This window comes from Melospiza georgiana, chromosome 14 (genome assembly GCF_028018845.1).
Source record: "Melospiza georgiana isolate bMelGeo1 chromosome 14, bMelGeo1.pri, whole genome shotgun sequence".
Classification (NCBI taxonomy): domain Eukaryota; kingdom Metazoa; phylum Chordata; class Aves; order Passeriformes; family Passerellidae; genus Melospiza; species Melospiza georgiana.
Genome location: NC_080443.1, coordinates 14,773,531 through 14,789,240, shown reverse-complemented (window position 1 = coordinate 14,789,240; position 15,710 = coordinate 14,773,531). Strand labels below are relative to the sequence as shown.

The 15,710-nt window shown below is 52.8% G+C and overlaps 2 protein-coding genes across 2 annotated transcripts; both read right to left on the bottom strand.

Annotated features, from left to right (window-relative positions):
* Window positions 1-1,692: 1,692 nt before the first annotated feature.
* LOC131089502 (C-C motif chemokine 14-like) lies at window positions 1,693-3,400 on the bottom strand. Its single transcript, XM_058034283.1, has 3 exons — window positions 2,779-3,400; window positions 2,371-2,482; window positions 1,693-2,014 (listed from the first exon to the last, which is right to left on the bottom strand). The coding sequence occupies exons 1-3, from the start codon at window positions 2,843-2,845 to the stop codon at window positions 1,912-1,914; spliced, it is 282 nt and encodes a 93-aa protein (XP_057890266.1). The 5' UTR covers window positions 2,846-3,400; the 3' UTR covers window positions 1,693-1,911.
* A 5,797-nt stretch (window positions 3,401-9,197) lies between these two features.
* On the bottom strand, window positions 9,198-14,956 carry LOC131089375 (mucin-2-like). Its single transcript, XM_058034090.1, has 3 exons — window positions 14,734-14,956; window positions 11,958-12,081; window positions 9,198-11,328 (listed from the first exon to the last, which is right to left on the bottom strand). Exons 1-3 carry the CDS (start codon window positions 14,795-14,797, stop codon window positions 10,260-10,262), a joined length of 1,257 nt encoding a protein of 418 aa, XP_057890073.1. The 5' UTR covers window positions 14,798-14,956; the 3' UTR covers window positions 9,198-10,259.
* Between the last annotated feature and the right edge of the window lie 754 nt (window positions 14,957-15,710).

Below are 15,710 nucleotides of genomic sequence, written 5' to 3'. Positions count from 1 at the left end.
TGAAGGGAGAACTGAGCTAATGACTTTTTCCATCCAGCCTCCCCTGGCTCAGAAAACCTCATGTGCCAGCCCTGAGCTCCCTTTCCAGGCTTGTCTGAGGCACACAGGTGCTCCTCCTTTCCCTATTTACTCCTCTCTCCAGAGGAAGCATCAGTAGATGCCTCCACTATGTCTTTCATGGAGAAAATCAGTGCATGTTGGATGTTTGAAGGCCTGGAAAGGCCCCACAAGGCTCTGGAGGACTGGGCTTCCCTCCCTGCCCCAGCAATGGACCTTTGGGTCTGGCTTTACTCCTCTCCAGGCTCCTCTACAGCTCCTGGGCCATTCCCAGCACCCTCTGAGCCTTGCCCAGCAGTGGCACAGCCTCTGCCCAGGTGTGGAGCTCCTGCTTGGGCAAATGCAAAGGCAAGTGGAGAGAAGAGGGGGTACAGACTCTGCAGAGGATTTTATGGGTGTCCAACCTCACTGTAGTTAATAACTGAATACAAATTTTCTGACTGAGCAAAACCCCTGCTTTAGAAATTGAAATGGATAGGCATGGACCAAAAAAAAACAAAAACAAAAACATCATAAAGGTGGGAAATATTCTCTGACTCATAAAATGCCTTTTTGAGTGGATAATCACAGAAGTTAATACTTTACAGAGAGCATGAACAGTTTGCCGGTGATAAACGCCGGTGTCCCCACCCAGAGCCCCAGCAAACAGAGACTCCGTGGCTGAGGATTCCTGCAGTGGAAAGGCAGCAGTTTCAGCAGCTCAAGAGGCTTCCCCAGGCTGGAGCCCCTCCTGGTGCACCCAGAGTTCTCCACCCCAGGTTCCAGACCTGCAGCGTGTCAGGGTCACCCCTCAGCTCTGCTGGGAAAACATCCCTGGAGCTGCTGCTGCTGCTGCCCAAATCCCCTTCCCCAGGAGCTGGGAGTGCCTGAGCATCATCGGGGCCAGTGCAAGTGATGGTTTCTTTATCACTTGGTGGAATTTTTTGGGTAGGTTTCTTTTTTTGGTTGGTTCTCCTTTTGTTTTCCCCCGTAGTGAACTGTTACAGGGAAAGGAGGAGGAAGTAGGGGGACATTCAGATTTGCAGAATTTGTCTTCCCATGTCACTGTTACACGTGAGGGAGCCCTGCTCTCTCCCCATGGCTCAGCACTTTCCCACCCATGGGAAGGAAATATTTAATCCCTTATTTTGCTTGGCTTGTGGGCCGGTTCTTCTTCATTTATTAAACTGTCTTTAACTCATGACTTTCCTCATTCCTGCCCTTCCAGTTCTGCTCCCCCTCCCACAGCCCTGGCAGGGGTCAGTGCTGAGCTCTGCATGGCCCATGCCAGGGGGATATTGCAGGGATCCCTTGTGTGATTCAGCCTCCCCTGTCTGTCCCTCGTGCCCAGGGAGCTCTGCAGGGAATCCTTTCCTCTGCAGCCCAGCAGAGACACCCCAGGCCTGGGCACACAGGGCAGACAGGCTGTGCTCTCCACAGGACAGCAAATGGGACAGGCTGAAACCCCTCAGCCTGAATCTGGTGGCAGTTTGGCACCTAAGAACCCTCAAAGGGGTCTCCAGCCCCTTTAGGGTCCCCTTGAAATCCCATCCACGCCCTCCCTTCCTGCCCTGAGACCCAGTGGGAAGAGCCAGCCCCAGCTGCTGCACAGTTGTGGGGCTGGCAGAAGAAAGGACAAATACAAACAAACTCTTCAATATCACATGAAATAAACTTTATTGTGTGGCTGTGAGCAGCAGGCAGGTGCAGGCTGGGCCAGCAGCATTCCAGGAGCTGGTGCCCAGCTGTGGGTGCAGCTCAGGGCTCTGGTGCCTTTTCCCAGGAGCTGAACATCCTGAACCCCTTCTGAGAGGGGATGCAAATCTTCCTTCCCAGCAGATGTTGGGGAGCCTGAACCAGGGCACCCAATCCACATCATGGAGCACGAACTTTCTTCTTTTGAAGCACTTTAACTGCTCTCTTCACCCACTTCTCCTCAGGGTTTGCACAGACCTTGACTCCTTTCTTGGTCTCAAACCTGCCATGGTTAAAGGTGAAGCTTTGTGAGGAATGACATCTGTGATTCCACTTGTGCCCACACCATCCTCCCTGCCCTGTACCTTGCTCCTTTCCCTTTGTCCCTGTGCCTGCCCCTGGGCTCTCGGTGTCCCACAAGCAGCTCACCCTGCAGCCCAGCACCTCTGGAGCCCCTGCAGAGCCCTCGGGAGCTGCAGTGGCCTTGCAGAAGTGCCCAGACAGTCACATCCTCCCCTCCTCATGCTGGAAGCTCACGGAGCTTACACAGACCTGTCCCTGTGCTGTCCCCACCCGGAACAGATGACCCTGTGGCACCCCAGGAGGCAGCACAGCAGCAGGGAAGCTGCCAGGACTTACACAATTGCTGGGAAATAACATTCCCTGGTAGTGGAGTTGAAGTCCAGGAGGATCTCCAGCCTTAGGACGCCCTTGACATAGTCGAAGCAGCACTCGGCTGGGGTGTAGGGGGCTGCAGAAAACAAAGAGCACAGTGAGGCTGGAGTGAGGCTGGCTCTGGGCAGCCCTGCCCTCAGCACCTTCCCCAGCACGGGCCTGATGGACACAACATCCCCAGGCTCTGCAGATGCTGCCATGAGGAGCCCCAGGTGCCCTCCCGGGGCAGGAGGATGCTCCAGGTGATCCCCCAGCCCTGCAGCAGCTCTGCCAAAGCCACCCAGCCCCAGGAGCAGCCTCCATCCCTCCCTGCACCCCAGAATGTGCTGCTCTGCTCTGGCCAGGACAGCAGTGACCCACCAGGGGCTTTACCTGCATGGGAGCACGGTGAGAGCGTGAGGAGCCCAGCGAGCAGCAGGACTGTCCTTGCAGTGAGCATGGTGGCTCTGGCAGGGCTCTTCCTTGCAGGATGCTGCTCTGCCTCCTTGGGAGAGCTCAACTCTGAGCTCAGGCAAGGAGCTGCTGCAATTTATCCCCTCTATTCAGTTCTCTTTTCCTTGACTTTGACCAAATTCAAGGAAAAGCTGCAGCTTCTTTGCTCATGGGGATTTCCATGTCACATGGGGTCATTGGGATTGCAGACAGACAACACCTAGAAGGCTAAATTAGATTGTGTCAGCTTCTGTCTTCACCCACTCAGGGAAAGTCATGAGGGAAGTGAAATCCTCCTCTGCAGATGTACACTCAGGAGCTCCTGGGCCTTCAGAGAGGGGATTCATAGCCATGGGAAATGCAAAGCTTGGTGTTCCATGCAAGGTCACTCAGGCCAGAGCCAACACAAATGTGCTGGAGATGCCAGGATGGCTTGTGAATCCTGGAAAGCATTAAACAGAGCACAGTGACTGCTGCCACCAGCCCTCTGTGGCCTGAAAGGGACGAGTTGGCAAATACTGGCAGAAATTGTGTCACATTCCATGTTGGTACTATGGAGAAGAACCTGAATTTTCCACCAAAAATCCCTGTTCATAACGGAGAGGAGAGGAGAGGAGAGGAGAGGAGAGGAGAGGAGAGGAGAGGAGAGGAGAGGAGAGGAGAGGAGAGGAGAGGAGAGGAGAGGAGAGGAGAGGAGAGGAGAGGAGAGGAGAGGAGAGGAGAGGAGAGGAGAGGAGAGGAGAGGAGAGGAGAGGAGAGGAGAGGAGAGGAGAGGAGAGGAGAGGAGAGGAGAGGAGAGGAGAGGAGAGGAGAGGAGAGGAGAGGAGAGGAGAGGAGAGGAGAGGAGAGGAGAGGAGAGGAGAGGAGAGGAGAGGGTGTAGCTGAGCCTTTCCTTGTGGACAGGGCTGGCTTAGCCCAGGGCAGGGCAGGAGTCAGTACCAGGCTGGGGGGAATGGAACACTTACTGTTCAAAGGTTCTGGGTGTGTTTCCATCATCTTCCTCGCTCCACAGCCTTGAGGCATCCCAGACCCTGCAGGGAGCTGTGAAAGGGATCAGCCCCTCTGTGTTAACCTGGGGACAGCTCTCCCTTCAGAAGCTCCTGCAGAGCTGTGTTTCTTTTTCTGGCAGAAGACCTGGCCTAGGATGCTGTGCTTCCCTTTTCTCAGGATTTGAAGCCATGTCTGTGGAAACCAGATGATTCACAACTCCCTGGAGAACTTTTGATGTTTCTTTTTTCACTTTGGAAAGGGAAAGGCTGGTGTGCAGGCATTCATTGTTAAGTGTTGGAAAGCCCCTCTGCCAGCCCAACTTTTTCTTTCACTTGAATAGACTCTGAGGAATGTGCTTGTTTACAAAAAAAAAATAAACAGAAGATTGTTTTTCTGCAGGAGGAGGGAGGCCGAGGGGACACATCAGATGCAGCCTTTGCCAGTGAGGGGACAGAGGAGTTGGGCAGAGCAGCCCCGAGCTGGGTTTGGGGTCTCAGTGGGTGGTTGAAAACAACCACAGACATCCTGCACTTGGGGAGGCCCTGCAAGAGCAGCTGGGCAAGGCAGGAGCAAGGGGCATCACCCAGGGCCTGGGGCATCACCCAGGGCCTGAAACTTCTCCCCAAGCAGGCAGTGGGAGGCTTTGGAATAAGTTTTTCCCTGCTTTCTTCTGTTCTTCTCAGTCACTCTGAATTTTCCCATTTACAAGATGAGACATCCTTGTTTGGCTTCTTTAATCCCTTTCTGCCTGCAAAGCTCCTTCACATTCCTTTGGGATGCTCCCTCCAGGCTCTGCATGGGGAAGCCCTGATAGACTCAGGACACAATCACAAACCAAATTCTCTTCTTCCTTCCCAAAATCCCTGTGATTCCAGGAACAGCCCTGGCAACTCCTGCAGCCTGGAAAGACACTCTAAAATAAGAAAAATAAGAATCTCTTCCAAAGTCTGCTTCCTACAGTCGTACACTGGGGAGCACCAAGTGCTGTGAGTTGCTGATCTGAAGTCTTCCTGTGCAGGAAGCTCTGCCTGGACTCATGAGACAGAGCTGCAGGAAAGCTCTGTGCCTTCCAGGAGCCCTTCCCCAGGCTCTGCCTGCACTAACTCACTGGGCAAGCTCCTCCACAGGCACAGGGACAGAGCAGAAATTCACTGTGGGCGTGCAGGAAACCTCACAAACAGCCAGGAACAGGCAGGGGTCAATGCATCTGCAGGAGAAACTGGAAGTGGCCTTATCTGGCTAAGGAAGATGAGATAACAGATCTGATGTCAGCTTCCCCAAACACACTAAAAATGAGATATTTTTCCATTTCTATCCAATGAGGTCAATCAGCTACCTCAGGGTTAAGTGAAGGGTGTGAGGGAGACTCTGCACTGGAGAGGCTTCTGTGTGGAGTAGCAATCAGGGGAAATGATGCTTAATGAGAACTTCAGCTCCTTTCAGAGCTCCTAGAGTTTAAGCAAGCAGCACAAGATGCTTCAGCTTTTAAAGCAAAGCTGAGATAACAGAAAAAATTAGGGCATGGAAGCAATTCCAGTCTAATTTTTAGTGATTTAATTCTGAACAGAGTTAGCCCTGATAATTTCAAGATGGCACTAGAACAAGTTATGAATTTATCTGCTCCTTAGTGTTTGATTAGAATAAAACACCAGCAATCAGAAAAATAAATGCAATTAATGAATGTGATGAACAAGACACGTTAAGGGACCTAGATGTTGTAATGAAAATGTGTTTATGTGGGGTTATGGTCAGAGTCAGCAAAGTGATATCACAGCCCTCCTTGGAGGGTGACCTCACTTATATCTGTCTTCTTCTCTTTTAAATGATTTGGTTTGTGGCAGAATTCCAGGGTGAATTCTGGAGGCTCAAGAAATGAACCTTCCTCCATCACCTGTGACAGTCAGCAAAGAGGTCCCAACAACCTCTGTGGTACCCAGGGGGGCTCCAGCAACAAGAGCAGCCCTTGCAGTGACAGAGCAGGGACACAATTCCCACAAAAGGGAGGATCAAGCAAACACAAAGCCCAGCAGGGCCATGGCTGCTCACCCTGTTTGTCCTGCCTTGCTGAGCCAGCAGGGTGAAGGTGCTGGTGGCTCCAAAGGCCGCACGGGAGCTCTTGTGCAACATTTCACAGGAAAGAACCCACGCTGAGGCCTGGGATCAGTCCCAGCCCAAAGCACTGAGGATGGAGGCAGCACCTCCTCTTCCTCACCTCACACCACCCTGGGAACAGTCAGAGCTTGCAGGAGACAATGGCAGAGGTGTGTCCCTGGCAGGTGCAGCTGCAGGGAGCGCAGGGAGGGACAAGCCAGCAGCCAAGGGTGGCCCCAGCACAGGCAGGTGACAGCCCCCAGGGTCTGAGCACAGGGCCCAGAGCCTCCAGCAGTGCCCCAGGCACACCAAGGTCGGGAACCAAACCCAGAATCCATTTGGGATGGTTGGGGGAATCTTCTCAGCAGTAACAGGAGATGGGGACAGGGACAGAGCTCCATCCAGCCAAGGTACCTCCAGCAGAGCCCCAAGGGCTGTGCAAGGGGCTGATCAGAGCCAGGACATCAGAGCAGCACTCACAGCACAGCAGAGCTCAAACCTGAGTTAGATGGGGCTCCTGAGGCTTGGGCAGAGGATTGGGAGGTGTTGTGGGGGTGAACCCACCCACAGATGAGGCTGGTCAGGATGATTATGGCCAATTAGTGCCCTCAAAGCCTGACATTTGATGGATCCTCTGGGACACTGAGCCTGTGAGGAGCCCCAGGATTTCTCCTTCTCACAAGGTCAATCTAAACAGCTGCTATGACATGGTGGAGATGCTGTGGAGCTGGAAATGAAACATGAGGGTTAGTAAGGGCTGAGAGAGCCCTTCACGAGCATGGATCCCCCATCTCCTGGGGGCTGTGGGGAAGCATCAAGGCAGGACATGCACCTCTCATCCCCCTGAGCAGAACAGATGTGGCATTGGTTATCCCCTGGAGCAACCTCCACCCCTGAGGCCCCCATGGAGCTCCAGGGGAAGGGGTGTGGAGGGACACCCTTGGCACAAGGTGTCCCTGCACAGCCACACACCAACACCAGCAAAGCCAGGGAGTGTGTGCTCAGGGGCAGCCAAAATCTCCAGAGGAGCAGCCCCAAGAGCCCTGCTGGGGCCAGCTCTGCCTGGGGGAAATGACTGGAAATGATTCATCCTGTCAGGCTGCCTGGATTGCATCGCCCCCTTCCTTCCTCCTGCTCTCTCCAAAGGAGAGGAGAAATGAAATGAAAAAAACAAAAGTGCTTTCATTTCTTTAGAGTTCCATTATCCCCAAGTGACCTTCCTGGCCTGGAGACTCAGCTGCAGGAAAATTTCATTGACTTCTGTGTCTACCTGGAAGGGCACGGGGCTGAGAGGTGGTTGGGATGAGAGTTCCTGAAATGTAGGAAAGGTGCTCATCCCTCTTGCTCCTGCCAGCTCCCCACTCCAGGCAGACCCTGAGGACTGACTCTGTCACTGAGCTGCTCTTCCCAGCTCTCCAGCACCAGAGCAGCACACAAGGGCAGCCCAAGCCCTGGCTGGGGTGGGAGAGCTCCTGTCTCAGCCCTTGCCCTCTTGCCTCCTTACAGAACAGACTTGGAGCATGGTGTTTGTTGTCTCTGAGCTGCTGTTTGACCTTAGCTTTGCTTAAACAATGCCAAAGTCCAGTTTTCTCTATTGCCTTTGTAAGATGGGAGACACAAATCCCTGTGAGGAAATATATTTCCTGCAAACATCTGCAAGATCAAACCCTAAAGCAGACGGAGCAATAGCCTGGCCACATCCAGCTGTGCCAGCTTTGCCATCTCTTGGTGATGCAGGGATGCTTTCCACAGTGCTCAGTCACAGGTGTTCATCTTTGCAGGGACCAGGCTTGGAAACCCAGCCCAAGGCTCAACCTCCTGAGGGCGAAAGTTTTTAACATAAGGACTTTATTACTTTTATTTCTATAAAAATGTACAGCTCATATCTCATGCACACACTCAATATGCAAACAAACTGCAGCTTGTAACAGTCACTGTGCTCCACAGCAAGTGGTGTTTGACCCCCAGAAATGGGTGACACCCACAGGCTCCATCCTCCCTCCCTCCCTCCCAGACTGCAGAGAGGAGCAGCAGTGCCCCCCTGTCCCCTGTGAGGGTGCCAGCACCCTGCCTGCAGGCAGCCAAGGGACAGGAGAGGGGCAGGGATGCACAAGGACAGGGCCAGCCTGGAGGAGCAGCTGCTCCTGCTGAGGGATCACAGCAGCTGGGAGCTGGTGGTGGAGCTGGGAGCAGGGTCCTGCCAAGGACTGGGGGCTCCAAGTGGTCTCCTGGTGCACGTCCATCCCCCAGCCCTTCACCTGCAGCACACAAGTGTCCACTGTGCTTGCTGGAGGGCCTGGGCACTGATCCAGCCCCCAGGGACATGCACAAACCATCTCAGACCAGCAACAGAATAGACAAGGCACAGTGTTTCCCAGGGCTGCCACAAAGGTCTCAACTCCAAGCAGCTCAGACAGGACATTACATACATTCAAAAAGCTATAAAACCTTTTTTACAAAAATAACATTTCTAGTGTTTCATATAAAAATAATGCCACAGTACATCACCTCACAAGTTCCAGCTGTGCACAGGTGGGTGCAGGGGGAGGTGGCACTGGCAGGGCCAGATTTACCCTCCAGGAAAATCAACCCCAACCAGAGTTCCACAACTGAGCTGCTGCACAAGGAAGGGTTTCACTCCAAAATAATCACTGAAATTGATCTGATTGCATCCTGTGCTTGCAAAGGAGAGGAATCCCTCAAAATGCAGAACAAACTGCCGAAGTGAGGGATGTGTGATGGCAGAGAGCAAGCACAGCTGTGGTGTCCTCTCCCCCTGCAGGGCTGCAGGGATGTCCTGAAGGTGCAATCTGACAGATGTAACAGGCCTCATTCCTCAAGCTCTGCTTTACAGCTGGCCCATCATTTTTTATCATCTTGCTTATCATTTTCTTGCTTTTTTCTTGCTGATCTTGCTTTTACTTTCTGCATGCATATTTGTAGTTAGGGATCTGCTCCCCTGAGGCTGGCTGGGGTCTGACCCTTGATATGTATCTACTTACAAAGCATCACGTCATGAAGGCCTTTGCACACTCCAGCAGAATTATCCTGGAGTCAAAGTTTATAAGGGCTTTCAAGACTTGACCACAGATAAAACATAAGACTTATGTACAGCACTGTCAGGATGTGTTAAAATCACTTTGGGGTTTAAAAAAGCCTGGTTCTGTAACAGTGCTTTCATAGCCTGGTGCTCAGTGCTATCCAAAATGGAAAAACTGAAATGTGGCTGAAGTACAGGACCATGAACAAGCATTTTGTGCTTCTTTTTTTTTTTTTTTTTTTTTTTTTTTTTTTTTTTTTTTTTTTTTTTTTTTGTGGATCAGCAAATGTGCTTATTTCTAGAGAGAAAATGGGATCAAAAGAATGTCTGCTGTGGTAATTTTTTCATGACTACATCCAGAATTGCCTTTAGCTCCACACTTCCTGGGTTTTGTGCTTGCAGAGAAGAGCAAAAATGTTCCAATGATAACACAGGAATAGCAAAATTATTGGGTGGCTTCTTGATTTCTCCCATTTGTGAAGATTCATCAGCATTTTCCTGCCCTGGTGATGGATGCAGCTGGGCACAAGGTGCATCAGCTGGCAGAAGGGATTTATTGCATTGATTTGCCAAGAACCAGCTCTCAGAATTCATCTGCAAGAAGAAATACCCAGAGCTGCTAAAAGGAAGGGCTTGATTTCAAGGAGGAGACAGACTGTGGATTGCCAGCTTCTCTGAATAGAAAATCTGTAGCACTGACCTTCATTCCCCTGATCAGATGCAGTGTTGGTCAACTATTTCTGAAAAGCTGGGCTGTTCCTCGTGCCTCCAGCAAGAGAAAACGATGAGAGTAAATTCCATCAGCCCAGGGAGAGCCAGCACCCAGCTGGCACCAGCTCAGTCTTGGTCAGAGCAGAGACCTGAAGTGCAAAGAAAGAAGCAGCAGAGAGTTTAAGTGCAAATTGTGTGGGTTTGGTGCTAAGATGGCTCAAGGTGGCTGAGCCCAAGTCCAGCAGTGTGGGTGGGTGAGTGGCTTCTTGCCTGGGCCACGATGAACCACAGAAAATTCCCAAGAGATACTTGGGAAATCACAGCAGCTGGCAAAGAGCCAGCAACAGCAAGAGAACAGCCACAGCCTTTGTACAGAACAGTGCCAGTAGAAAAGAAGTGTCTCCCTTATTTCCAGAACACTGTGATTGGTCAACGATGAAGTAGATGTATTATTGGGCATTCTGCTCTATCAGCAAACCAGTTTTCTCTGTGATTTTTATTCCCAGGCTTGCTTCCTACTGGTCACCAGTTCAGCATGAAGAGCTTTTCTGGAGCAACACTCAAACAGAAATGTCCATGTATGAAGCATTCATATTACTTCCATTGGATAGGCATTGTCTTGATGTCCTGCCTGCTGGTAGAGCAAGCCCTGCACCATTTCTCTGGATGTTTCTTCTGGTTTGACTCCAAATTTCAGATACAACCACACAAGGGCAACACTGGTAACCATCAGTCCACATACCACAGAAACTGGGATGACAAAGTGCATTTGAGATTTTGACAGGAAGCTGGGCAGGGGCAGATTGTTTGGCCTGACTGTGATCATCTGCACCCTGGCTTGGCTTGACAGTGCCTGGTGAGTAAAAACTCCTGTGTCTGAAGGCTCTTGCTTCCCTACAGGCAATGAATGATCAAATGCTGTTGTCCCTGCAGAGGGACCAACAAGCCTGTTGGTATGGACAGAAGCAGCTTTGTCTGTGGCAGTGGTGGAGCTCAGAGTAGACACTGGAGTAGTCTGTGGTGCTGTGACTGTTGTGGTCCTCATACTGTCCCAGATGGAGGGGAGATCTGACCCAGAACTGCTGGCAGCAGTGTCTGGTGTGTTGGCTCTGGCTCCTGTGGGGTCCAGGGGTCCATTGGCAGCCAGTGCAGGTTGGGTTGATGCTGTGGCAGCAGCCATCAGGTCTGAATTGGAGTTAGGAGAAGCTGTGTGCTGACCAGTGGGGCGTGGGGTGGGCTGCCTGGAGCCCACATCTGCTGCAACAGGAGAATTTGAGGGCTCCCCCTTGGCTCCTGGAGTGACCCCAGGGTGCAGAGCCTCCTCCTGTGTCACTGGGGTGGATCCTGCAGGGAGCTGGGGGAGCTCCTGCCTGCCCAGGGGGGGCTTGCTGGACACCTCTGTGGTGGCAGCAAGAGCATGTTCTCTCTCCCTGAGTGTTGTTCCAGTCCCTTGGAAGAAACCAGCTGGAGCAGTGGCTGGAGATGGAGGCAGTTCTGGAAGACCAACGTGTCTCTCAATGCTGCCAGGCTCTTCTGCTGAGGTCACATCACGTGGTGGCATCACTGTGGCACTTTTCCTGCCCAGTTTGTCTTGGAACTTCTTCACCCAGCCTGCATTTGAATCTACACAAATCTCCTTATCCTGCACAGTAACAAATCTGAAAATACAAAGGGATCACTCATTGAATAAAGAAAACACTGGTTCAGGTGATCAGAGCTGTGGGGAAGGTGTGTAGATACAAAGACCAAGTGTTGTTTGGATGATTCATTTCAGGAAAGGCAGGCAGGTGCCTCTGATATCTGACTGAATGAGCAGCTGAACATGACTCACGGGAGAAGGGTTTTCCCCTAATAAGCTTTTCACTTTCAGAAGCATTGTCCTGCTTGGGCACAAAAAGCTCCACAGGCACCAGCTGCCCCGGGACACACAAGCATTAAGGAAAAGCTCTCAGGTTTACTTTTACTGGGTGTTGTGAGATTTCCCAAGGTCAGCTCAGCAGCTTCACTTTGGAGCCACCCCTGGGCTGCAATAAAATGGTGTCAATGGTGCATGAACTTCAGCACAAGCACAAAACAGCAATTATGCCAAAGAAAAGAAATGGAGCTTTTCTCATTTCCAGACAAGCTCACAAGTCTGAATCTGTCTTCAGACAAATATCTGCTTTCAGAGGAACACGTGAGCTCTCTCCCCACATCATTCCTCTGCCCTGTCCTTCCAGGTACATATCCCAGTCCCTTTCCCCACCCATTTAACCCTGATCCCACTTGGAAGTGGGGCAGCACTTACATGATGACATTTTGCTTGCATCTAGAGTCAGTCTCGTAGAACCTCCTGATCAGCTTGTCTGGTATAAACTTCTGTGAAGGATTTCTGCAACTTCCTGGACACGTCACATGTGCTTTGGGTTGCCCTGAAATAAAAATTTCAATTCATGAAGTGTTGGCTTTTATCTATAAACCAGCACTGCTTAATGTCTCCCTTTTCCAGGGAAGAGTCCAAAACCACGAAAGTTTCCAATCCCTGCTGAACTGAGATGAAGACAGATCCTGATGACCACAAAGCCAAATTTGCTTGTAGCCCCCACACATGCAATAAGATACCCAGAAAATTGAGAGGAAAAAAGCACTGTGAAACCTGTGGGCTTTTGGGACAGCATTTCAGCTTGTCCTGTAGGATGTGCAAGCCCCTGGACCTGCAGGACCTTCCCCCTTTGGCTACCAGGAGGACTGGTCTCAGCACAATGCCCAGAAAATACATTTCTTCATCCCCCAAAGACCTGCTGCAAGCCTCACCAGTGGACACGGTGCTCTGCTCTCTCCTTATCAGTCTTATCTCTGTGGGACCTCCCCTCCAGGTGAGCATCCTGCCTCTCTGCTCCCATGGTCTCTGAGCATCACCTGGGCTCAGAGAAAGGGTGCAGGGCAAGAACCTTTTGGCAATGATGCTTCAGTCCCACAGGTATCTCAGCAGCCCAGCTTCCCAAACACATCTTTTCGACCTCCAGCAGAAAACACAGTTTTCAGTTTGCAAAGTGTAAAAATAACCCCCCCTTGACCCCTTCAAGGGTCAGGGCCAGTCACACCACTGGGGCCATTCATCCACCTCCAGCCTCCCACAACAGGCACTTGCACAACACATCCTGACAACTTGTTCCTGACATCCCTGGGGGCAGGATTTACAAAAACAATCCCTGATTTATCTGGAGCCTCTGTAAAGAAAGGAACTGGCATCTGGTTTCAATCAGGCTGTCTCTTACAAAATGTTGTCCCTGATCCCCAAGGGAATGTGGCGAATTTTATGCATTTCAGTTAGGAATGATCCAGGTACAAGAATGAGCATCAATGCAAGAGCCCTCTGAATCATTTGAATAAGTTACTGGGGAAATGATTGCAAAGAAATCCCAAGCAAACACTCCTGTGGCCCCTCTACAGAAGCCCATTTCCAACTCTCAGTCAAGTCAAGTTAAAGCAAAACTCTCTTTTCACACAATAATGTATTCTGTGGCATTTTAGGGTCAAGAATTCCCTGCTGGGAATTCAGGGCAGCTGACTTGCCAATCAACTCTCATTAGCCAGAGGATATTCAGCTGGTGGCCTCCACTTTCAGAGCACAGTTCAACAAAACAGGCACAGGGACAAGAGGGCCACACCGTCCCCTGCATGGTGGGGAGCAGTGCCTGTTCCTTGGAGAACCAAATCTGTTCCTTTGAGAACCCTGAACTGATTTTACAATTATTGGCACCAATGCAAACGGTTTCCATGTGGCTGAGCTCCTGGTAGGTTTCTCTCAGAGTGGAGGAGCTTGGAAAGCCTCCCCAGGACAGAGGGGTGCCCCAGGAGCATGGAACTCTCCTCCTGGGGCACACACCCTGCTTCTCTGAGCTGCATCTGACTCTTTGCCAAAGGGATCTGGGAGTTTTTCGGCCCAGGACCGCTGCTCTTAGGAGCCATTGGCACTTAATTTTCAGCACAGTTGCCCCAAAGGAGCTCCTCCAGGGAGCTCCACCAGGCCTCTAGCAGGGCCAGGCCTGTGTCCTCTTTTGGGGGAAAGGGTGAGCAGAGTCAGGCAGTGCCGAGCAGGCAGCGGGTTCGCAGGGCAGGGTGAGCTGCCTGGTGTCCCTGCCTGGTGTCCCTGCCTGGTGTCCCTGCTGTCCACCTTCCTCGGGCCAGCGCTGCAGAACCTGCCCGGAGGTGTGCCGGAGGGAGGAGATCCATCACTGCTCCCGTGTCCTGGCAGCAGGGCACGGATCTCAGGCGGTCTTTGGGAATAATCACCCCTTGGCTCCGGGCACAGTCCAGCCTTGCCTGCGGTGCCGGGAGCCTGCGGGACAGCCCAGCACCGCCCTGCTGAAACGTGGCGAGCACGGAGCTGTGTCACAGCCACGACAGCGAGCCTGGCCCCGGCAGAGCCGGCCCAGCACGGCCCGGAGCCCGCAGAGACCTCTGTCCGAACAGGAGAGCGGCTCCCCTCACACACAGCCCGCAGAGACCTCTGTCCGAGCAGGAGAGCGGCTCCCCTCACACACAGCCCGCAGAGACCTCTGTCCTGAGGGCATGAGAGGCTCCCCTCACACACACACACACTGCAGTGTGTGACAGCAGTGACAGTGACACCCCCCTGCCTCACAGGACGGCAGCACTGGCACCTGCAGCACACGGTGTCGTCTCCTCAGACCCCCACCCATCCTTGGCGAGGCTGCAGCCTTCCTGCAACGTCCCCAGGCACGTGAAAAAGGGGGACGAGAAGCACATCATGCTTTTTTTCCTAACAGCTGTTATCGGGAAGCGTCTCCGCCGCTCTCACCATCTGCCCTCCCGTGTGACAGAAGCCATCTCGGCGCTCTCGGATGTCCCTGCTGCCGGGATTGCGGCCATTTATTGGCTTCCCCCCGCCAAATCGCTTCCCAAACCCAGCCTGATCCTGCCCTGAGATCCCCTGCATCCCTCCCGCACAGGTCCCTACAGCCTCGTCCAGTGCCACCGCCCCCGTCCCGGCCCCATGGCCATCCCCCCGAGCCCGGCTGTCCCCGGGCAGGGTGGGGACGAGCGGAGCTGTGTCTCACCTCCAGCCAGGGTCACCACCAGGTACAGGGCCCACAGCAGCATCTGGAGACAGGCAGCCTTCATGTTCCCGTGGTGGGCAGGAGGAAAGGCAGGCAGGCAGGGATTCCCGGCTGTATTTCCCACTCCCGGCTGCTTATCGCATCCCCCGGAGCAACACAGACGCTGCCGCTCATTCGGGATTGAGAAAGCCCGAGACAGAGCTTTAGTTGTTATTCACGTGTCCAAGGGTGACGCCAGGAGGAGGAGGGAACAGGGAGAGGGCAGGGAATAGCGGAGGCAGCGGGATGGCTCCTGGAATTCCCCAGATGTACTCACACCAGATTTTCCCAAAGCACGCACAGCAGCCCAGACTGCTTGGCAAATTATTCAGGCAGGGACTTGCAGAGGTCGGCTGCTGCCTCCTCCTCTCTCACCAAAGCATCACTGTCCTTAGGCTGGGAAAGCGCTCCCCACCTTCAACTGCAGCTCCCCGCTGCTCAGTAAGCTCATTAATTACCCAAAATGCCAAAGCAGTTATTCCTTTCCTTTTTGGCAGCCATCTTACAGCAGCAGTCATTAGGCCAAAAGAGACGGAATTTGCTAATCAGGATCGCGAGTTCATCAGCTGCACTTTGATCTCAGGCCAGGCTGCCTCTAAGGAGCATCACCAAAGACAAGGAGAGGGATGAGCAGGGACCCGGTGGCTCTGCAGGCAGCTGCTGTGCCCTGGCCGTGCTGTCTGCAGTGTGTGCTCGCTAGGACAGCCTGATGTTCCATGAACAGGGGGGCTCAGACATCGGGGTCTTGCTGCTGCCTGATGTTCCATGAACACGGGGGCTCAGACATCGGGGTCTTGCTGCTGCGGGGAGCAGGAGAGCCCCAGGAGCAGGAGAGCCCCAGGAGCAGGAGAGCCCCAGCTCTGCAGGGACCAGGCTGTGTCAGGGCTTTCCAGTGGCAGGTCAGGAGCGGATGTACCAGCGCTGCAGCCACATCCTGC